This window comes from Cervus elaphus, chromosome 4, assembly GCF_910594005.1.
Source record: "Cervus elaphus chromosome 4, mCerEla1.1, whole genome shotgun sequence".
In the NCBI taxonomy this organism is placed as follows: Eukaryota; Metazoa; Chordata; class Mammalia; order Artiodactyla; family Cervidae; genus Cervus; species Cervus elaphus.
In genome coordinates this window covers 25,228,510-25,250,982 of record NC_057818.1, presented here as the reverse complement: position 1 = coordinate 25,250,982, position 22,473 = coordinate 25,228,510, and the positions used below count along the sequence as shown (strand labels likewise).

Genomic DNA, 22,473 nt, shown 5'->3' with positions numbered 1-22,473 from the left:
ACAGAGATGAGCAAAACTGGGCCTGGGCTGCCCTTCACCTTTGTTGATTGGTCATCCCTTCCCTCACAGAGTCAAAATGACTCAAGAGAGACAGTTTCGACCTGAAAACAAATTTTACTGCCAACACAGATGGCCCAAACCCAGGGCTTGATTCAACACTTTTCAGGGCCAAAACAAGCTTTATTGTCTTCCTCATAGAGTCGGACTGTTTCCCCTGAGTGGACAAGTGACCGTCTGGCTTATTAGAGATCTGGAATTTTGCATGTGATGTACGTGTACATGTAAATAACAACAAAATCTGCCCACCATCCAAACAGCGGCCCTTCCATGCTCTCGGTCCGTGGGGCTGCCAGACACAGCGAGATTTCTGAGATCTTGGCTCTCAAATCAGAGGGTGTTTGCATGTGAGCCTCCAATTCTAGTACAATGTAATCCTTTGACAGATGAGTAAACTGATGCTCGGGGTGGGGTGTGGTGAGCCCTGACCCATAACAGCCCCAAGGTCACTTAGCCTGTGAGTGGTTAAGTGAGCATTAGAAGTAAGTCCTTCTGACAGTTCAACTTTCCTGCCCTGCTTGGCGTTTCTGAGTGACCACACAGGTCCCAGAGTGGTGAAAAACAGTTTTTTACTATCATTTTGTAATCAGCCCTAATGCTGGGGGGAAGAGAGGCTGGGAAGGGAGGACACATGGATGGATTTACCCTCATTAATTGATTTGACAAATATTTATTAAGGGCCTACCGTAAACTTGGCCCTGGGCTGACTGCCATAGACACATATCAGGGGCAGTGAGTTCTCTTGATGTTTTCAGCGGAGGCAAGGGAGGAGGGACCCAGACACGGATCTCAAAATCACACGTTCCAACACATTACAGACACGGGAAGCGCCAGGAAGGAAAAGAACAGGCTGTTTACCAGCATGTTCCACGGGCACCTAGCTGACCTAGGTGCTTAGGGTCAGGATGGGCTCCCAGCAGGAAGTGATGTTTGAGCTGAGCTGTGAAGATATTTCCACAGGACTTTACAGTAAATGCTCCAAGGACAGCCTGTCCTCTGCCCACTGCCTCACTGAACTCCCCACTGCAGCAAATAGCATCCTCTAAGCCCCTAGGAACTTTCCAGTAACCCAGTCCTCCGATGACTCGCTTGGGGCTGGATGATCTAAGATCCGTTGCTTAGTATTCAGACATGTGCCAGCAAGGGAGCAGGATGTGTCTCCGCAGAGAGGAATTTGGACGCCACCTCCCCACTTCCCCTCCGCATCCACTGGGGAAGGACTTTCTTGTGGGGTTTTCCCTTCCCAATGTCCCAAGGCGGCGCCAACTTTCCACCCAGTTGCTTCTTCCAGGCGCTGGCACACAACTCCTTTCTCCTCCCCTGCCTGGAGAAGACTTTCTCACCCTCAAGCCCAAGGTGCTTGCCCATCTCCTCCCAGGTTGGGCTGGGTCTCCCAACTCAGCTCCCCCTGCCTCCATCCTAGCCGCGATCCTGGTATTACTTTTCCCCGTGCCCCGGTGAGGCTGTCCCTGTGACTCTGAGTTCCCTGAGCACAAAGCTTGTGATTTATTGACCCGTGGTCTGCCCTGGTGGTGATGTCTACCCTTAGAGGGACTTCAGCATCTGTTGGGCCCACTGATTTGAATCACCAGGCTCTGCCACTCACTAGCTCTGTGACCTCGGGAAAGTTACTTAACCTCTCTGGGCCTCCATACTCTAAAATGCGAATGAGGAATAGTCCTTACCTCACAGGGTTGACTGGAGGATTAAAAGAGAGCTCCTGCATAACAGGCTTACTGACTCCCCCATGGCGTCTACAATACAACATTAATAATCACCCCACGGATTCAGTACGAGGGTACACAATTTTATTTTATTTTTGAGTTGTCTTTTATTTATTTATTTTTCCATTTATTTTTATTAGTTGGAGGCTAATTACTTAACAATATTGTAGTGGTTTTTGCCATACATTGACATGAATCAGCCATGGATTTACATGTGTTTCCCATCCTGATCCCCCCCTCCCGCCTCCCTCCCCATCCCATCCCTCTGGGTCTTCCCAGTGCACCAGCCACGAGCTACACTATTTTAAAGCCTTGACAGGTACAAAAAGTTTTCTGTAATCTGTCCTGGGTTCCAACCGTTTTTTCCATCCGAGCTGGATGGCATCATCGACTCAATGGACACGAGTTTGAGTAAACTCCGGGAGTTGGTGATGGACAGGGAGGCCTGGAATGCTGCAGTCCACGGCGTCGCAAAGGTCGGACACGACTGCGCAACTGAACTGAACTAAAGTGAACAGGATCCTCAGGATCAACTCTCTAAACTATTCAGGCCCGGCAAGCACAGGGTACAGAGCAGGGGGCAGGGGGAGGGGAGGGGCGGGAGAGCTGCGGGAGGGGAAGGCGGTGGCGGAAACTCTGCACACGCCGAGGGCAGGGGCCGGGGGCTCGGCCCACGGCCCGGGCCGCCCGGCACGCGGTGTTCGCCGCTCTGCGCCCGGCCCGCTTCTCCATCCCCCTGGCGCACGTAGGGCGGCTTCTGGGAACTGATGCCTGGTGGCCCGTGTGCACAGCCCGGGGAGCCGCGCGGCCCGCCAGTGACTCAGCGCGGGGCGGGTGCAGGCAGCGCCCGGCCCCGAGGGTTTTTGCACTCGCCCCAGCTCCTTTCCGCTATAAAGGCAGCCCACCGCCCGCTCCGCTCCAGCACGCCCCTTCGACATCCTTGCCATCCTTTGCTCAGCCGTCTCCGGACCCCAGCCTCCGCTTCAGCTCACCATGGACCCCAACTGCTCCTGCACCGCAGGTAAGAACCTCTGGTTTGGGGCTGGGTGTCCATCGCAGAGCTAGAGGAGAATCTCCTGGCTCCTCATCACTCACTTTCAGGGCACTGTTTGCCCCTTTCGAAAGGGTTTCGGTGTACCCTCTTCTCCTCTGAGTTCAACTAGGAGACCCCGTTTGACCGATAAGGCGATTCGAGTTCGTGGCTCGCCCACGTTCCCACGAACTGGTTGTGGAATTGGGAGTCAAACTCGGGCTGCGAGCCCGAATGCCCGCGTTCGGTTCTCCAGGGGCCGTTCTTGCCTCTTTCTCCTGGCAGGCGAATCCTGCACGTGTGCCGGCTCCTGCAAATGCAAAGATTGCAAGTGCGCCTCCTGCAAGAAGAGTAAGTGGGGTTTTCTGTCTGTCTACCCCTCACGGGCCCCACTCCCCGCGCCCAGCACCACACCCCCCGCCCTCGCAGGAGGATTCTTTACCGTCTGAGCCACCAGGGAAGCCCCTACACCACTGGAGGGGAATTTAAATAGCGCAGTGGGTGCCCCTTCCCCAGGGAAGGTGGCGCCTCCGCCGGAGAGGGCGGGCAGCCTTCCTAACCGCTTGTCCGGAGCGCTCATCACTGCCGCCCCCTCCCTCCCCAGGCTGCTGCTCCTGCTGCCCCGTGGGCTGTGCCAAGTGTGCCCAGGGCTGCGTCTGCAAAGGCGCCTCCGACAAGTGCAGCTGCTGCTCCTGAAGGCGGGGAGAGCCTGCTCCCTGGTGTAAATAGAACAACGTGTACAAACCTGCATTTTTTAAAAAAAAAATACAACCTGACCCGTTTGTTACATCCCTCTTTTTTTTTCTTTTTTGTCCTCTAAAATACAAGAATGATAATAAAAGTGGTTGGCTTTATTCGGACTGTTTTCTTTGACTTGACCAGGGCTTCAGGGAGGGATTGGGCTAGAAGTACAGAGACTTGGTTTCTGGATGGAAATGTTAACCCCTGACAAACCTGGTGCCTTGTTCGCGCCACATCTCGGCACTGAGCTTCACCTTCTGTAAAATGGAAGTGCCTTAGGGCAGGTGTACAAGGACAACGGGCACACGTGGGGTCCCCTCTGTTTTCAAGTCAAGGGTTGGCGGCATGGAAGCTTCTCAATCTAGAATTTTCATTCTGTATGGTTTCCCTGTTCAATTTCTGTTCCTCTTGGGTTTTAGGCTTGAAAGTGACTAAAACCCCTCCTGCTTGAATATGAATGGGGCTTCTAAAATAAATCCCTGTGGTGAAGGAACATATTTTACTTCCCATCCATCACACATTGGTAAAAAATAATAATAATTACTATAAAGATGCCATAAAGGAACAACACAAAGCCCATATTTTTAGATTCAACACACATCATTTCAATCACTATATGAAGAACAAACAAAATCAGATTTTAAAATACTGCTCAGGGGGACTTCCCTGGTCCAGTGGCTAAGACTTTGCAATCCCAATGCAGGGGGCTTGGGTTCGATCCCTGGTGGTGTACCTAGATGCCACATGCCATAACTAAAGGTCTTGCATGCTGCAACTCAGACCAAGTGCAGTCAAAAAAAACAAAACAAAACAAAAAGGAATGCTGCGCAGACATTCATCAAGTGTCCAAGGACAACCTGAAACAGCTCATAAAATAGCCCCAGGGTGTGGACCCCACACACCTCACATAGCACTGCCCTCCCACCCCTGGCATCCACACAGGGAACAGGCAATTGACTTGCCCAGTGCCCCTCACAATAGACCCACTGCCCTGAGAGCTCCCTGCTGGGACTTGGTGCTCAGCCTTTGGAAGCTGTTCTGTTGCTCAGGCTGAAATCGGTCCCTCCAAAATCCAGCCCTTGGTTACCTGCAAACAGCAAAGTAACCAGGGAATTGGAGGGAATTACCCAGCCATTTCCCATGAAGAGGGCGGATGCCTGAGAACTGGATCCAGATGAGAGTATTTCATGTCTGCCAAAGCTAGGTGATGGCAGTTCGGAGGGTGTGGTGGTGTTTGTTAGGCAGGACTGAGGTGCCCCGTGACTTGTAATTAATGCCAACGGTTAGTCCCCCCTGGCTGCTTGTGGAGAGAATTGCTATTTGATGTCAAATAAAAGGGAAAGGCAAGTCATGTGGCCCTGAAGTCAAGACCACACTTGCCCACAGGTGCCCTAGGTAAAGAGGGGATCCCAGGAGTCAGCCTGTGCTGAGGGTATGGGTGTTGCAGTTCACAGCCTATTTTGCCACAGTGGTAAGCCCTGAACAAGTTACTCAACATCTCTGAGTCTCCATTCTCCCATTAAAAAAAAAAAAAAAATATATATATATATATATATATATATATATATGGCTGTGCTGGGTCTTTGATGCTGCATGGGTTTTTCTCTAGTTGTCGTGAGCGGGGGCCACTCTCTAGTTGTGCACGGGTTTCTCATTGCAGTGGCTTCTCTTGTTGTGGAGCACAGGCTTGAAAGTTGTGGCACATGGGCTTAGCTGCTCCATGGCCTGTGGAATCTTCTTGGATCCGGGATCAAACCTGTGGCTCCTGCACTGGCAGGCGGATTCTTTACCACTGAGCCACCAGGGAAGCCCCCATTTTCCCATTTGTGAAAAGATTATATCTCTACGTGGGGATTAAATGATAGTGTCCTGGCTTAATAAACAATGGCCACTCTGATCACACGAATATCCACACTGACACTTGCAGAGAGAGAATCCTTTCAGCTCCCAACAAGCTCTTAGGGAAAGGTTCATTGGTTCGGAAGCAATACTCTGGGCGGGAGGTTAAGGGTGGGATTGGAACTTTGCTGATCTGGTGCTAAAGTGAGTATGGATGACCTCCAGTGAGCACCCACAGGACCAGATGCTGCCACAGCATTTGGACACCTTCCCAACCACGTCATCTGATCTGCACAGGAACCAGTGAGAGAGTGAATGTGCAGGGGCTGGACTGACTGTGCCAGTTTCAGAGAGGTTAAGCAACCTGCCCAAGGACACACAGCTCAGAGGTCAGAGGCCCGAACCTATACTACAGCTGATCTCACCCCCTGGCCGCAGCTGGTAGATCACGATGTCACTGGATGCTAAACCCTGCCTCTCACTGTTCAGAGGTAGAAGGACCTTTCGAAAAGGTCTGAATGTGCTCCTGACTTGACACGTGGGAAACTGAATTCCAGAGAGGTCACAGAGCTGCCTGCTCAGCGCGCTTCCCTCTGCTGCCCCTGTGCCAGCTTTCAGCATCCCTGTTGGTCATGTGAAGTTGGGGTGTAGGAGCCTGGGTGGGGGCAGAATGCTGCAGTCCGCCTGCAAGAGTACCTACCAATCCTACCCGCGTCCCTTACAGTCATAGGACGTAACCTCTCTCTGGCTCAGTCTCCACCACTGTTTGAGGGGCAAAATAAAAGCCCACAGCTCAGGGACTTCCCTGGTGGTCCAGTGGCTAAGACTGCGCTCTCAATTCAGGGGGCCCAGGTTCGATCCCTGGTGAGGGAACTGAATCCCACATGTGACAACTACAGCCTGGCGCAGCCAAATAAATAAATATTTTTTAAACAAAAGCATATCGCTCAGGAGATTAAAGAACTAATACATGTAAAAAACTTAGTATGGTACTCGGCATATAGTGAGTGGTCTATAATGTCAGCTATTTATTATTATCATTATTATTCATAACATAGCGGCTATTCAAGTACCCTCTAGACACAGAAGCAGTGCTGGTGTGTCTAGGTGTATGTCCTGTGTGGTCTTCATCAGCCACTTGAGCATGTGACCTGTGGTCCAAAAAGAGTCATTGATTCTCACAAAATTGTGATCAGCATTGGGGGTTTATAACCCCGAGCACAACAGTTTGTGCCCTTATGGTGCATATAGACAATTGCTGCGATTTCTGCTACCACACTTGCACCAGTATTTTACTTAACATTTAAATGATTTATATGTTTTAAAATATATTTGTATCAGCATCTCCAAAGAAACAGAACCAGTAGAATGTAGATAGAGAGAGAGAGAGAGCCAGATTTAAGAAATTGGCTTATGTAACTGTGGAAACTGGCACGACTGAAATTTGCAGGACCAGCCAGCAGCCTGGAAATTCCAGTAGGAGTTGATGTTGGTTGCAATCCTGAGTTTAAAGGCCATCTGGAGGCCCAATTCTCTCCTTCTCAAGAGACCTCATTTTTTCTCTAAGGCCTCCACTGACTGGATGAGGCCTTCCACATTATGAAGGGTAATATACTTTGCTTTTCTCAAAGCATACTGATTTAAATGTTAATCATGTAAAAAAAAAAAAACACCTTCACAGCAACATCAGGCTAGCATGTGTGATCAAGGACTGGGTATGATAACCTAGACATGTTGGCATGTAAAACTAACCATTACAGACCATCACTTGTCACCCATACAACTTCTTAAACCATACTTAATCTCCCAGCAAAGACAATAACAAAATTATACTTCTGTCTAACATAACACAACTACCTTACCTACAACTGAAAATGTATAACACTGTCCTCAAAGGAGGATGCAAAGTCCTTGGGTGATGGTCACTTTTGTACTTGCTGTCATGTAACTTAAATACTGTGATATTAACAATACATAAATACTACAATATACAGTCAATACATTCTATGTTACATGAGAAGGGAATAAAAGAGGGAAGCAAATAAAGCAAATAAATATATTTACCATATATATATATATTTACCTATTTATATATATATTACATGCATTTCCGTGGTGGCTCAGGGGTAGAGAATCTGCCTGCCAATGCAGAAGATGCAGGTTTGATCCCTGGATAGGAAAGATCCCCTGGAGAAGGAAATGCCAACCCACTCCAGTATTCTTGCCTGGGAAATTCCCATGGCCAGAGGAGCCTGGTGGGCTACAGTCCATGGGGTCATGGACACAACTTAGTGACTAAACAACAACAAATATATTATATTATTTACATATTTATATATATTACATATTTGTAAGAAAATAATGAAGAAGTACTCATAATAGTTACAGGTGTCATTTCTGTTTCTGGAATCAGTCATATGGTCACAGCTGACATTGATAAATACCTTCTTCTGCCTACTCTGTGTCCACTTTGCCCCCTGCTTGTACCTCATCTGGTCATGGTTCTTGATCTGGTGGGCTGACCCTAAACCTTCATTTTTGAAGGGTCTGGGCCTTTATCAGTCTGGTCTTGATTGGGTTGTTATAGTAGTTTCCCACTGACTTTAATCTCAGGGCAGGGTAGTACTAAGAAATGCCCTAACGGATCTCCTCTATTACATAGGCTTTCTTAGCGCCATTGCAGTCTTACCCATAAGCCTAGAGTACTTGCTATGTTTTGCAACTAGCTCCAATCGGCATACCATCAATGTACTGGACCAGTGTGGTGTCTTGGAGGAGGAAAAGGCAGTCTAGGTCCCTGAAGACAAAAATCACAACACAAGCCTGGAGAGTTGATAAGCTTGAGGCCTATCTCTCTTTAAAAGATCTCAAGCAGTACACTGATGTTGAAGACACATCAAAGGAAAACTTGATCCTTGACCTTCTCCTTCCCTTGGGAAGCTGACTGGACTCAGATCCAGTGGCACTAATTCCTAGCTCTGTGGACAAGTTACTTAACATCCGTGTGACTTCCCTTCCCATCAGCGAAATGGGCTCATAAATAATAGTGTCCCTCTTTTAGATTCATTGTGAGGGATGAAAGATAAAAAAAAGAAAAAGAAAAAGATTAACCAGATGTAACACACACAAAATGCTGTCAAATAGTAACACTGAAAGAGAAACAATTACAAAATGATATGTTATGTAAGGCTAGGTCTAAATATCACCTAAAAAAAATCCCTCCTCTGGACGCATCCCACATTCTGAACATCTTTTCTGGAGTGAGGTGGGGTGGCTAGGCTGTAGAGATACGCAAAGGACCCAGACAAATGTGCCCATATATCCCTTCAAACTAGAGTGGAGGAAGGATGGAAGTAGAGGCCGTTTCACTCAAAGTTTATACTCAAAGTAGACGCCCCCGGGCGCAGTGTCCGCCTTGAATTGAGACAGAAAAACAGGGCCAAAGGCCTTCTGAGCACTGCGGGAGGAAACGCCCGGGTTTTTCCACCGCCCCCGTTCAGCAGGGACGTGAGCACAGGCTGGGGTTGCACACGGGCTCCGGAAAGGACGAACTTGAGAACTTGAGTACAAAGGAACGGGCGGCGAGGGGGGTGGGGGTGGGGGGTTGGGGTGGCGAAGACGGATGATTGGGTTCTTGGAACAAAGGTGGCATCCTACCTTGGGAAAATTGGGAAGGGGCGGGCAGAGAAGCTGGGACACCGAGAGCAACCCGGCACACCTTCCCTCCGCGAGTTCTCGTGCCAAAGAGGGCGGTCCGGGCACTGCGCACGGACCGAAGTCTTGCTCACTGAACCTGCGCTGGGCGGGCGCCGCCAGGTGCGCTCAGCCCAGCGCGGCGGAGCGGACCGCGTGGATCTACCCAGCCGGGCGGGCGGAGTGCAAGGCCGGGGCGGGGCCTCTGCGCCCGGGCCGCCTCCTCTGGGTATAAACTAAACCGCGCGTTCCTGGATTCCAACCGGCCTGAGTACCTCTTCTTTGCCACTCGCTTTGAACGGCCTCACCTCGTCTCCGAATGGACCCCAACTGCTCCTGCTCCACTGGTAAGGGATCCCTGGCTCTGGGACTTCGGATGTCCCCTCCCCAATACCAAGAAGTGTCCCTGGGTTAAGAAGAGGGAGTATTTTGGGTGAGCTTCTGTAGTTAACCCAGCATGTGCTTTCTACCAAAACTAGCGCCTTCATCTCCCATTAGAGCGTTCCCTTCCTCCTAGAGTCTTCCGTTTCAGAGGCAAGAGATCTGAGGCTCAAGGCTGCCCGGTCCCACATCATCCAGGTGTCACGAAGCCTCTGGGTCGGCTCCAGTGCTCTGTCCAGGCCTCCGTATTGCCTAGGCTGGGTGGGGAGGGTATATTGCCCCTTCCGGGCTCAGACAGAAGGTCCCGGCCATCAGACCCAGGCTTCCTGAATGGGCACCGGAGCCTGGGCTCATCCTTGGGGGTAAATACAAGACAGTACATAGCCCTTTGCACCGAAGGGCAGAGCAGGGGGCTGGGGTGGGGGGTGGGGGAATGAGCCTTCCGTCTGTTCTGTGCTGGACGGGAGCTCCCAGGGCTGGTCCCGACCCAGGAGGATGGGGAGGGCCCTGCCATGTCTGCAGTGGCTCCTCCTGCCCCCTGCTCACCGCTGGCCTTTCCCTTCCGGGCAGGCGGCTCCTGCAGCTGCGCTGGCTCCTGCACCTGCAAGGCCTGCAGATGTGTCTCCTGCAAGAAGAGTGAGTGTGGGGACTCCTCTGGAAACCCAGGGAGGTGGTGGGTGGGGAGTGCTGCAGCTTGGGGGAGGGAGGGAACCCAGAATGGGTTCTGAGTGCATGGTTCTGGGGGCCTGGCCCTCTTTTGCCGCTGGGCACCCACCTGTCACTGCTGCTTCTAACTTTCTGCCCTGTCCTGGGCTTAGATGGAGCCAGGCAGCCATTTCCTAGTAGAACTCAAATGCCAAAGGTCCTCCAAGCTGTTGTAGGGCATGTTTTTCTGCACTCAGGGTCCTCTGGGTCTGAGGGCTTTGCCGCAGGATTGCTGTTGGGCAGGGAGGTGCCTGGGAAACATCGCTGACACCCGCTTTGCCCCATCTCTCCCCAGGCTGCTGCTCCTGCTGCCCCGTGGGCTGTGCCAAGTGTGCCCAGGGCTGCGTCTGCAAAGGGGCCTCCGACAAGTGCAGCTGCTGCGCCTGAAGGCGGGGAGAGCCTGCTCCCGGGTATCAATGGAGGAGCGTGGGCCAACCTGCATTTTATGCATCTCTGACTTGATTGCTACATTCCCTTTCCTAGGAAATATGTGAATGGTAATAAAGGTTGTTGACACTTCTGATTCAGCTTTCTTTTCTATGCATTCGGAATAAGGGCTTTTGTGCCATCCAGGGCTGGTGTAGGAGACTGGATGAGAACTATAGAGACGTGGCTACTAGAACAAAACGTTAATCCCTAATAAACTAAGTGTGCTGAGCAGATTCAGGGTCCCCTCCATTCTCATGTCAAGGGTTGGTGGCTTCATTTTCCATCCTCTGATTGCCCTAAGTAACTTCAATTCCTTCAATTCCTCATAGATTTTAGGCTTATAGACTCTAAAGAAGTTGGACTCACACCCCTAGTTACCTAAATCCCTACCTGGGACTCTCAAACTCCCAGCACTGAAAGGCTAGTGTGAATCTTCTGGCTGTGGTTTCTATTTTCTATCTTCACAAACCTAAACGTTGGCAAAATAAAATTAAGTGAATTACTAATAAAAATTTACAAGGACACAAAATACAAAGTCCAATTATTGATTTGACAGATTTGAATAAATACATGGGGAATAGTAATACAAGAAAAATTTAACAAGTAAAAACCACATTTGTTCACCTGATACTAACACAGTATTGTAAATCAACTATAGTTCAGTTTAAAAAAGAAACAAACTGCACATTTGTTCACCAAAGGTGTATGCTGAACACTGAGAACACTTTGGAGGTGTCCCACTATGTGGACCATCTACACCTGGAGTAGCTCCTCCCCACATCCCCACAGGGAGCATCCATCTCATCTGATCTAGTGCCAGGGACCGGAAACCGGCTACCCTTGAGAGCTCCCTGCAGTGAGTTGGCTCTAAGTTTCTGGAAGTTTCTTTAGGTCAGGCTGAACTCTGCTTTCAAAATCCAGCCCTCGGCTACTTGAAACCAGCAAAGTGGCTAGGAATTAAGAGGTAATGCTCAGTCATTTCCCAACAAGAGGGAGTATACCTGGAAACTGGGTCCTGATGAAGGACTTCATGTCTGCCTGTGCAGGGCAGTGTCACTTTCTGCAGTTACAAAGTTGTGGCTGTGTGTATTTGGAAAGAGAGGGGTGCTGAGTGACTTGTAAACAATGGCCATAGCTGGTCCCTGCCCCCTCCACCCCCACAACATTTGGAGTGATTTGCTATTTGATAAAGAGAAAGTCACATGGCCCAAGTGTCAGGACCACACTCACCCCCAGGTATCCTGTGTGAAGAGGGGATTTCTAGAGCCAGCCTATGCTGGGGGCATGGGTGCTGGTGTCAGGCAGTCCTGGTTCACTTAGGCAGTGGCACTTTCTGCCACATATCCTGAATGAGTCTCTCAAATCCTCTAAGTCTCCATTTCCTATAAAAAGGAGGTTGTGTCTCTGCCTGGTATTAAGTGACAGTGGCCTAGCTCCTCACTAGGGCTTAATAAACAGTGTCTACTATGATCCTTCAGTTCACTGTGACTTTATTGGGACAGAATCTTGTTGAATCCCAAAAAGCTCTTGGGGAAAGGTGAGAGGTTAAAGTTTGATTGGAAATGTACTAATCCATTGCCAGGGGGAGTGTGGATGCCCTGCAACAGCCCCCCTTGGGTATCATGCTGCCACACCATTTGGACAACTACAAATTCAATGCCCACCCTTCATATCACATGACCTGCATTGAACCCATAACAGAGTGAACTTGCAGGGGATGGAGGGATTCTGCCAATTACCCAGAGTTTAAGCAACCTGCCCAAGGGCACACAGACGGTAGTCAAGAAGTCTGAATCCATACTACAGCGGCCTCGCCTCCTTGCCAAAGGTGAATAATTATGAGGTCATATTATGCTGAGCCCTGCCTCTCACTATTCAGAGCTGGCAGGCTCGCTAGAGACAGGCTAGTTGTGCTAACCACAGAAAAGATGGGAGACTGAAGTCCAAGAGGTCATGGCTATGATCTTCCCTTCCTTGGGGTCATCATGCTTCCAGAACCTCCATCCTGGAATGGGGTGGACTGGCTAGGTTCAGGAAAACCCCTGAAAAGTTTAGGGCAAGAGCACCTGGAAAAACGTGCCCATCCATCCATTTCAGTCGTGGAGAACAGAGGGAAGGATGGGAGGCAAAGGCCTGAGTGAGTTGGTCCTGGGGCTGTTAGAGATAAATGTTAAGAGAGACGCTGCCTAGGGCCCTTTGCGGGGACCAGGACAGGGAATGGTGGGGCAAGAGAGAGTCGAGGGCTTGGTGGTGAAGGTCACATCCACCACGGGGCTCTGCACACGACACACAGCTGCAGCCGTGAGTGGGATGTGAGCGCGAGGCTAGGGTTGCACACTGGCTCTGGGAAGTGGCGAACCCGAAGATAACAGCGCGGGGGGCGGGGGTGGGGAAGACGGCGAACACACAGAGGCTGGGTTCCCGGAAAAAGCCGGGAGCAGGGTGGCTACCACCCTCGGGAAAACTGGGAGGGGGCGGGCAGGGAGGCTAGGACACCGCGTACCTCCCGGCAAACTGTCCCTCCCCGCGGGCCGGGGCCAAAGGCGGCCCTCCGTGTGCAGCGGCCCCAAGGGCACCGGAAGATTCGTCGCTCAGCCCGCGCGGGGCTCACCGCCCCGCCCCGTGCGCTGTGGGCGGCGCGGGCGCGGAGCCTCCGGGCGGGTGCAGGCGGGGCGGGCCCTCTGCGCCCGGGCCGTCTCCTCCGGTTACAAACAGCGAGCGGGCTCCTCGACTCGACACGCCTCTCACTGGATCGTGTGCCTCTTCTTTGCCGCGTGCTTTTGCTCCAAATGGACCCCAACTGCTCCTGCCCCACTAGTGATAGACCCCTGGCTCTGGGCCTAGGGTGCCCCCTTCCCAGGCACTAGACAGATGTTCCGTGGGGTTAGACGATGGAGGATTTTGAATTTGAGCTAAAGTGGACGCCCAGGGTTCACCAAGTGCTTTCTTCCTAGCCAGGATTGAGAGAACATTTTTCCCCCCTTCCTCCCCCCCCCCCCCCCCCCCCCGCCCCCCAGTCATGCGGTTTGTGGGATCTTAGTTCCTCCACCAGGGATTGAACACGGGCCCTGGGCAGTGAGAGCAGGGGAATCCTAAGGACTGGACTCACAGGGAATTCCCAGACTCTATTTTTGAATGGAGTGTACTGAGGCTCCAGACTGTCCCTCTTGTCCTCACCCAGGGGGTCAGGGGACAGCTAGACTGAGACCCAGTGCTGGGTGGAGACCTTGGAGCTGCCAGGCTTTGATGGCAGGAGGGGACATGGTGCCTCTTGGGGTTCAGGACATAGACCTGGCCCCCAGCCCCAGTCAACCTGGGCTGGGTCTGGAGCCTGGGGCCTTCCCTGGGAAGCGGATCTACTTTCCTGGGACCAGAAGAGAGGAGCTGGGGCTTCTCCATCTGGCTGAGTGGAGGGGAGCTCTCCCAGGGCTGGTCCTGACCCAGGAGGAGGGGGAGGGCCCTGCTGATGTCTGCAGCGGCTCCTCCTCCCCCCTGCTCACCACTGGCCTTTCCCTCCCCGGCAGGCGGCTCCTGTAGCTGCGCTGGCTCCTGCTCCTGCAGGGCCTGCAGATGCCCCTCCTGCAAGAAGAGTAAGTGTGGGGCCTCCTTTGGGAACCCGGGGTCTGGGCTGAGTCCGAGGAGGGACCCAGAGCTCAGCAGGGAGCAGGACTGACCAGACTTCCCTACATCACCCCCTTCCCTCTGCACCAGCACTGAAACAGAATCTGAGCTGAAAGAGCCAGAGAGATGATTCTGTTCCAGCTTCTCATTCTAGAATGGCTAAATAAGTCTGAGAGAGGTCAGCGAATGGGGTCAAGGATGGAAACTAGACCTAGATCCCAGGTCTCTTGTCTCTGATGTCACCTTGTGAAACTTCCAGTGTCCTGGACACTTTAGGTTCTTGAACTTGGTGACCAGGTGCGGTGTCTCTGCCCTGGGGGTGCGGCCCTTTGCTGATGGGCAGCCCAGTCCTTCCCTGACCCCTGGTGAACAGCTGTGGCAGAGTTTGCCCCTCTCTGGACCTGACCACTTTCCTTACTTCACTGTATGTTTCTGAGGGGTGTGTGCGTGCTTACTTCACTGTCTGTTCGCTTCAGTCATGTCTCTTTGTGACCCTAATGGACTGTAGCCATCCAGGCTCCTTTGTCCATGGGATTCTCCAGTCAAGGATACTGGAGTGGGTTGCCATGCCCTCCTCCAGGGGATCTTCCAAACCCAGGGATGAAACCCACGTCTCTTATGTCTCCTGCATTGGCAAAGGGTTCTTTACCACTAGTGCCACCTAGGAAGCCCTCTGAGGACTGGCAGCTGTCCTTTCACTGCCCCTAAAGGTCCCACCACAGTCTCTAGGCTCTCTGCCCTGTCCTGAACTCAGAGCAATTTTCAGAGTGTCAGAGACGAATTTCTTAGGATAGAGCATACTTTCCTAAGGTCGGGGTCCTCAGGGCCTGGGGTCAGCTTGTGCCAGGCCTGCTGTTGGGAAGGGTGGTTTCACATAATGTTCTCTCTCACTCCCCCCAGGCTGCTGCCCTTGCTGCCCCGTGGGCTGTGCCAAGTGTGCCCAGGGCTGCGTCTGCAAAGGGGCCTCGGACAAGTGCAGCCGCTGCGCCTGACGCAGGGGAGAGCCTGCTCCCGGGTATCCACACAGCAACCATGACAAACTTGCATTTCACAATTTTTTCTCACTACCTTGATGCGATACGACATTCCTTTTTCTATGATATATATGAATTGTAATAAATCTTGTTGACTCTATTCTGGCTTCTGTTTTTGTTTGTGTGTCTTGCGTGGAAATGCAGACTTGGGTTCTGCACCTAACCAGTTGCCCCTAAGACACTGAGTACCTTAAACAGGTCAGGTTACCTCTCTGAGCTTCGGCTTCTCAGGTAAAAGGGGACACATCCTCCAAGTGATATAATGGCATTGGGCACATACAGCTCCTCACTGTTCTCATTATTTTAAGTGTCGATGACGGGGAAACTCCTCAATTTCTCATTTTCACTCTCTGGGCTTCCCCTACCAAAGTTCAGGCCTCAGCATTATTAGGTTTGTAGGTTTCAAAAGTACTCAGACTGGGTGAAATCCGAACCCTAATTGTTTTACTTCTACATAGGGCTTGCTTGAAACACTGCTAAAGGGCCAGTTTTTATTTTCTAATGCTATCCAAAAGTCTACAAGCAATAAATGCTGGAGAGGGTGTGGAGAAAAGGGAACCCTCTTACACTGTTGGTGGGAATGCAAACTAGTACAGCCTCTATGGAGAACAGTGTGGAGATTTCTTAAAAAGCTGGAAATAGAACTGCCATATGACCCAGCAATCCCACTTCTGGGCATACACACCGAGGAAACCAGATCTGAAAGAGAGACGTGTACCCCAATGTTCATCGCAGCACTGTTTATAATTGCCAGGACATGGAAGCAACCTAGATGCCCATCAGCAGATGAATGGATAAGGAAGCTGTGGTACATATACACCATGGAATATTACTCAGCTGTTAAAAAGAATTCATTTGAATCAGTTCTAATGAGATGGATGAAACTGGAGCCCATTATACAGAGTGAAGTAAGCCAGAAAGATAAAGACCATTACAGCATACTAATACATATATATGGAATTTAGAAAGATGGTAATGATAACCCTATATGCAAAACAGAAAAAGAGACACAGATGTACAGAACAGACTTTTGGATTATGTGGGAGAAGGCGAGGGTGGGATGTTTCGAGAGAACAGCATGTATATTATCTATAGTGAAACAGATCACCAGCCCAGATGGGATGCATGAGACAAGTGCTCGGGCCTGGTGCACTGGGAAGACCCAGAGGAATCGGGTGGAGAGGGAGGTGGGAGGGGGGATCGGGATGGGGAATACATGTAACTCCATGGCTGATTCATGTCAATGTATGACAAAACCCACTGCAATGTTGTGAAGTAATCGGCCTCCAACTAATAAAAATAAATGAAAAAAAAAAAATAAAAGAAAGAAAGAAAAATAAATTAAAAAAAAATAAAATTCTGCCATGCAAAAAAAAAACAAAACAAAACACAAAAGTACTCAGACTGGGTGAAATCCGAACCCTAATTGTTTTACTTCTACATAGGGCTTGCTTGAAACACTGCTGAAGGGCCAGTTTTTATTTTCTAATGCTCACAGATTTAAACTTTGGTATATGTACTAAAAAAATTTTAGAGGTCACAGTGTAAAAAAAACCAACCCATTTTTAGATTCAGTACACAGAATTTCATCAATCTATGAAGAACCAATAAGAAAATTTAAGAGTTTTAAATGCTACACATACGTTCATCTAAGCCGTGGATAAGCCTTCCTGGAAGTACTTCACCAATGCCCCACTGTGTGGACCACACACACACCTGAAGTAGCTCTTGCCCCCACATGCCCGCAGGGAACATCAGCCTTGGCTTGCCCAGGGTCACTGACAGGACAGCCACCACCCCTAGCCAGCTTCCTGTGGTGAGTTGGCTTAGAATCTTTGGGAGTTCTTCCCTAGGGCAGGCTGAAATCTGTTCTTCTCTCAAAATCCAGCCCTTGGCTACATGAAAGCAGCAGAGTGACTGTGAAAGTGGAAGGAGTCACCACCCAGCTATTTCCCATGAAGAGGGCGTGTACCTGAGAACTGGGTCCAGGTGAAGGACTTCGTGTCCACAGGGTGATAGCTATTCCCCAGTTTGGAGGGCGAGGTGGTGTTCATTAGGCTGGAGTGAGGAGCCCAGTGACTTGTTATTTATATCAAAGCTCACTGCCCCTGGCCCTTTGTGGAGGGTATTGCCGTTTGTTTTTTTTTTTTTTTAATGCAGGAATCTTTTTTTTTTTTTTTTTTTTTAGGAATCTTTTAATAGTAAAAGGACACTTAAAGTAAGTTGTGTGCGTGCGTGTGTGCTCAGGTGGCTCAGTTGTGTCTGACTCTTTGCGAGCCCAGGAACTGTTTTCCCCCCAGGCTCCTTGGTTCATGAAATTTTCCAGGCAAGAATACTGGAGTAGGTTTCCCCTTCTTACTCCAAGGTATTGCTATTTGTTGTACAACCCGCCCCCCCACCAAAAAAACAACCATAAAATAAGTCACTTGGCCTAGAAGTCAGAACCACACTTGCCCACAGATTTCCTGTGTGAAGAGGGGATGGGTTTTGGTGTCAGGCATCCTGGTTCACAGCTACCTAGCCACTATCTGACTTGCGCATGTATGTGATACTGCCTGAGCCTCCATTTTCACGTGTGTATAAGGGAGATTACATCTCAATGGCAGGGGCATAAATGGGATAGTGGTGATTCCTAGATATGGCTTTAAGAAGTGGCCATTATAATCACTTTATCCATGAAATTTTGTGGATATGTGGTGAATCCATTGAGGCCCCAACAAACTCCTAGAAAATGGCTCATGGATTTGGGAGGATTCCCCAGGACTGAGGCTGGGAATGGGTTGGAACCTTGCTGACTGAGTGCCGGGGGAGTGGGGATGCCCTCCAATGACACCCACAGGATAAGACCCTACACAGTGTCAGGACAGACTCGGAAGACTTTCCCACCCTTCATGTCATTTGAGCTGCACAGGAACCAGAGCCAGAATAAATGCGCAGGGGCTGGGGTCATTGTACCATCTTCCAGAGAGGCTAAGCAACCTGCCCAAGGACACACAGTCAGAAGTCAGAAGACTGAACCTATACTACAGCTGTCTCACCTCCTGGCCACACACTGCTGGTTACAATGTCCCTGGAGGCTGAATCCTGCTTCTCCCTATTCAGAGCTGCAAGGGTGCCCAGAGATGGTCCAGTTATGTTCCTGGCTGGAGAGATGGGAGACTGAGGGCCAGAGAGGTCACAGAGCTATGCAGAGGGTTCTGACTGCCAGCTCAGTGCTTTCACACGGCTCCTTTCATGCCAGGTGTTCCGTGTCCTCCCCTGTTGTGAGATGTCATGGTGCCCAGTAGGGGGTGGGGGCAAGGGGGCTGCCATCAGCCTGCATGAGTGCCGGTCCCACCTGTGTCACATCCACATGACATAACCTCTGTGCTTCAGTCTCATCTGCTTTAAAAGGCAAAATAATAGTGTCTGGCTCTTAGGATTAAAGAATTGAATATTTGCAAAGAAATTGGAATGAAACCTGGCACACAGTCAGTAATATAGTAATATCAGCTATTATTATCAGTCAAAGCATAGGATATATATCTCTACATCCAGACCAATAAGCTGGAGCTGGTGTGCTAGCTGAGTGTTTTCTCTTGTTCTCATCAAATATGGGAGTGGAGGACTAGTTTCCCTAAGAGGGTTACGCCACTCTTCCAACAAAAAGGGGCTGGCACTAGGGATATCAAGCCATCAGCAAGACAGTCCGAGTTCTCCTAACAAAATACTGAAGGATTCTTCTATTTCTGCTGTCACCTGCACCAAGATTTTATTTAACATTTTATATACATATAAATTTATTTACATGAAAAGCAAACTCTTTAATGCTATGAAGATCAATTGATGGTAGCCACTAAGACATATATGCATTCCTTTCGTACCACTTCGGCACCCATGACTGAGCTGATGCAGTAGAGAAGTGCTGAACACATACCTCTGGGCCACAGGGAAGCTTCTTCACTGACTCTTTTCCTTAAGAAGAGATAGGAATAGCATTTGGGGCACCATATCCCAGCACTGTGACCTTGGGTTAGTAGCATCCTTGTACTGGATGTACTTTTTGCCTTTGGGAAACAAGCTCCCAAGTAGTATTTCCCTTTACCTGTTAGAATTCAAAGAGGAAAAGTGATGAAAGAAGGCTTGGCATAGACTCCCTGGTATGTAATTGTCAGGACTACTCAAAGGGAAATACCCACTGTCTTACTTCGTTATTGAATGCCAGGTCTGCCTATCACTCACAAGGATGCTTTCCCTAGGGGGCATCATACGACTAGAGAACCTCCATCCTGGAGCCGGGAGGACTGGCTAGGCAGTGGATTCGCTGGGTAAACGTGCCCATTCATCTATTCAGTCGTGGAGAATGTAAGGAAGGCTGGGAGACAAAAGGCTGAGTTCGCTGCTGGGCTGTTACAGGAGAAACTAGAGAAACTCTGTTCAAAGTCCACGGTGGGGGCTGTGGGAAGACATATTAGGGAAGCGGGGTTCAGGGGATTGATGGTGAAGCCCACGTCCATCACGGGTCTCTGCACACGACACACGGGCTCCAGCCAAGCCTGAGATGTGAGCGCGAGGCTCAGGTTGCGCATGGGCTCCGGGAAAGGGTGAAAGCAAAGACAAGAGGTGCGGGGGCGGGGAAGGCTGCGAGGACTCAGGGGCTGGGTTCCTGTAAACGCCGGGAACACCGATGGCTGCCCACATCGTGGAAAGCTGGGAAGGGGCGGACAGGAAGCCTGGAGCGCTACTTGTTGCTCGGGGCAAAGTCCCTCCGCGTTGGGGGCGAGTAGGGGAAGGGGGCGTTTCGGTGCGCACGTAGCCCAGCCGCGTTCCGGGAATCTTGCGCTCGGCCGCGCGTAGTGCTCACCGCCCGGCCCGGGCGCAGAGGGCGGCGTGGGTGCAGGCGGGGGCAGACCCTCTGCGCCCGGCCCGTCTCCTGTGGGTATAATAGCGCTCGGCTCCTGGGCTCCAACACGCCTCCCACTGGATCAGTGGATCTGCTTTGCCACTTGCTCTGGACCTCGGCCCTCGCCTTTCCTCAAAAATGGACCCGAACTGCTCCTGCCCCACTGGTAAGTGTCCCTTGGCGTTGAGCCCTAGGATGCGCGCTTCCAGGCGTAGGACAGAAAGTCCCGGCAGCTAGAGAAGGGAGGATGTGGAGTTTGTGCTCAAGGGGACTCCTGTCATTGGACCAATGGTTTTTCCTAGTCAGGATTATGAGAGCATTTATCTCCCTTTGCCACCCACCCCCTTTTTTTGTTGTTCTTAGTTTGTCGTCTTGCATGGTGTGCTGGATCTTAGTTCCCCGACCAGGGAAGGAACCCGTGTCTCCCCGAAGTGGCAGCGGGGAGTCTTAACCACCAGGGAAATCCCTGCTTCTTATTGAATTGAATGTACTGAGGTTCCAGCCCATCCTTGTCCTCACCCACCTGGTCAGGGGACAGCTCAACGGGGACCCAGAGTTGCGAGGAGGCCTTGGAGCTGCCGGGCCTTGATGGGAGGTGGGGACATGGTGCCTCTTGAGCTCCAGGACAGAGACCTGGCCCCCACCCACAGTCACCCTGGGCTGGGTCTAGAGCCTGGGGCCTTCCCTGGGGAGTAAATCAGGAGGGGACCTACTTTCCTGGGACCGGAAGAGAGGAGCTAGGGCTGCTCTATCTGCCTGAGTGGACTGGGAGCTCCAGCGCTGGTCCTGACGCATGAGGATGGGGAGGGGGCCTGCTGATGGAGCCCTCCTCCCCCTGCTCACCGCTGGCCTTTCCCTTCCTGGCAGGCGGCTCCTGCAGCTGTGCTGGCTCCTGCACCTGCAAGGCCTGCAGATGTCTCTCCTGCAAGAAGAGTGAGTGTGGCCCCTTCTCTGGGAACCTGGGGTCTGGGCTGAGGAGGGACCCAGAGCTCAGCAGGCAGGAGCAGGACACTGACCACATTTCCCTACATGTCCTGTGCCCGCCCCCGACCCCCAGCACTGAAACAGGTTGAGACCCATACAAGCCATAAAGATTGTTCAGTACCAACCTCTCATTCTCGAAAGGTAAAACTGGTAAACTGAGCCCATAGAAGTCACCTAATAGTGTCGAGGATGGATCGGGGACTAGAACCCAGGTCTCCTTTCTCTGATGCCACTTTGTGAACCCTCCAGTGTCCTGAGTTCTTCATATTGAACTTGGTGACCACGTGTAGCTTCTCTGAACCACGTCCTTTGCTGCAGTGCAGCCCAGAGCATACCTGGTCTTCCTGGGACCAGCTCTGTAACTAGTCTGCCTCCTCTCTGACCCTGAAGACTCTTTCACTTCCTGGGATGCTTCTGGGGGTGGCCTTCCCTCGGTCCCGAGGCCCTGTCACTGTCTCTCCAAGGCCCTCTGACTATTCTGTACTCACATGGGGCAGGGCAGCCTTTTCCTTTAGTCACAGAGCAAATTTCTTAAGACGGTTCTCTATCCTGAAGTCAGAGTCCTCTAGGCCTGGAGGAGGAGCCTGGGGCAGGTCTGCTCTTGGGAAAGGCGTTTTGGTGTAATATTATCTCCAACTTTCACTCTCTCCTTTCTTCCCCAGGCTGCTGCTCCTGCTGCCCTGTGGACTGTGCCAAGTGTGCCCAGGGCTGTGTCTGCAAAGGGGCCTCGGACAAGTGCAGCTGCTGCGCCTGATACCCGGGGGAGCCTGCCCTAGTGGTCAACAGAGCAACCATGACAAATTTATATAGATACATATTTTTCATACAACCTGACCTGGTGCTACATTCCCTTTTTCTGTGAGACATGTGATTTCTAGTAAAGTTGTTGACTTTATTCTGGCTCTGTTTTCCTTTGTTTGTCTTGGACAAAGAGACTTCATGCCTATGAGGACTGGGGTGGGGAACGGACCAGAAGTGCAGAGATCTGGGCTCTGGACCAAATATTAGCCCCTAACACACTGAGGGTCTTAGCAGGTCAGGCTACCTCTCAGATCTTCGGTTTCTCAGTTCAAAAGGAAAATGTTGTCCACATGACACAATGCAATTGGGCAGGTACTGGTTCCCCTCTGTTCTCATTGTGAGTATTGATGGCTCAGAAACTTTAGTTTCTTTAAATTCATGGGGAGTTGTGACAACCTCAGTCCTTGGTGATGTGAACTTCAAAAGTACTCACAGGGGCTGCTATTTAATGCTCCTCTTGTTTAATTTCCATGTTTTAGCTTGCTTCTAAAACACTAAAATGACCTGTTTTTATTTTCTACCACACTTTTATTTTGAAAAATAAAAAATGAA

General features: G+C 50.8%; 2 protein-coding genes across 4 annotated transcripts; both read left to right on the top strand.

Moving 5' to 3' along the window:
- Nucleotides 1–2,442: 2,442 nt before the first annotated feature.
- Nucleotides 2,443–10,693, top strand: LOC122691743 (metallothionein-2). 3 transcript variants are annotated; one of them, XM_043898526.1, is made up of 3 exons: nucleotides 2,443–2,802; nucleotides 3,097–3,162; nucleotides 3,416–3,665. In XM_043898526.1, exons 1-3 carry the CDS (start codon nucleotides 2,775–2,777, stop codon nucleotides 3,505–3,507), a joined length of 186 nt encoding a protein of 61 aa, XP_043754461.1. In that variant the 5' UTR covers nucleotides 2,443–2,774; the 3' UTR covers nucleotides 3,508–3,665. The 3 variants fall into 3 exon arrangements, with proteins under 3 accessions (XP_043754461.1, XP_043754462.1, XP_043754460.1); XM_043898527.1 differs by lacking the exon at nucleotides 3,416–3,665 and adding an exon at nucleotides 10,466–10,693 and having other exon boundaries at nucleotides 2,474–2,802; XM_043898525.1 differs by lacking the exons at nucleotides 2,443–2,802; nucleotides 3,097–3,162; nucleotides 3,416–3,665 and adding exons at nucleotides 8,833–9,431; nucleotides 10,036–10,101; nucleotides 10,466–10,693.
- A 9,207-nt stretch (nucleotides 10,694–19,900) lies between these two features.
- Nucleotides 19,901–22,015, top strand: LOC122691744 (metallothionein-1E-like). Its single transcript, XM_043898529.1, has 3 exons — nucleotides 19,901–20,302; nucleotides 21,004–21,069; nucleotides 21,783–22,015. Exons 1-3 carry the CDS (start codon nucleotides 20,275–20,277, stop codon nucleotides 21,872–21,874), a joined length of 186 nt encoding a protein of 61 aa, XP_043754464.1. The 5' UTR covers nucleotides 19,901–20,274; the 3' UTR covers nucleotides 21,875–22,015.
- The last annotated feature ends 458 nt before the right edge of the window (nucleotides 22,016–22,473 follow it).

Coding starts and splice junctions, on each gene's coding strand:
- LOC122691743 (XM_043898527.1), top strand. CDS start 2,775: ATGGACCCCAACTGCTCCTGCACCGCAG. Junction 2,803..3,096: donor CAACTGCTCCTGCACCGCAG/GTAAGAACCTCT, acceptor TTCTCCTGGCAG/GCGAATCCTGCACGTGTGCC. Junction 3,163..10,465: donor GTGCGCCTCCTGCAAGAAGA/GTAAGTGGGGTT, acceptor ATCTCTCCCCAG/GCTGCTGCTCCTGCTGCCCC.
- LOC122691744 (XM_043898529.1), top strand. CDS start 20,275: ATGGACCCGAACTGCTCCTGCCCCACTG. Junction 20,303..21,003: donor GAACTGCTCCTGCCCCACTG/GTAAGTGTCCCT, acceptor CCTTCCTGGCAG/GCGGCTCCTGCAGCTGTGCT. Junction 21,070..21,782: donor ATGTCTCTCCTGCAAGAAGA/GTGAGTGTGGCC, acceptor TTTCTTCCCCAG/GCTGCTGCTCCTGCTGCCCT.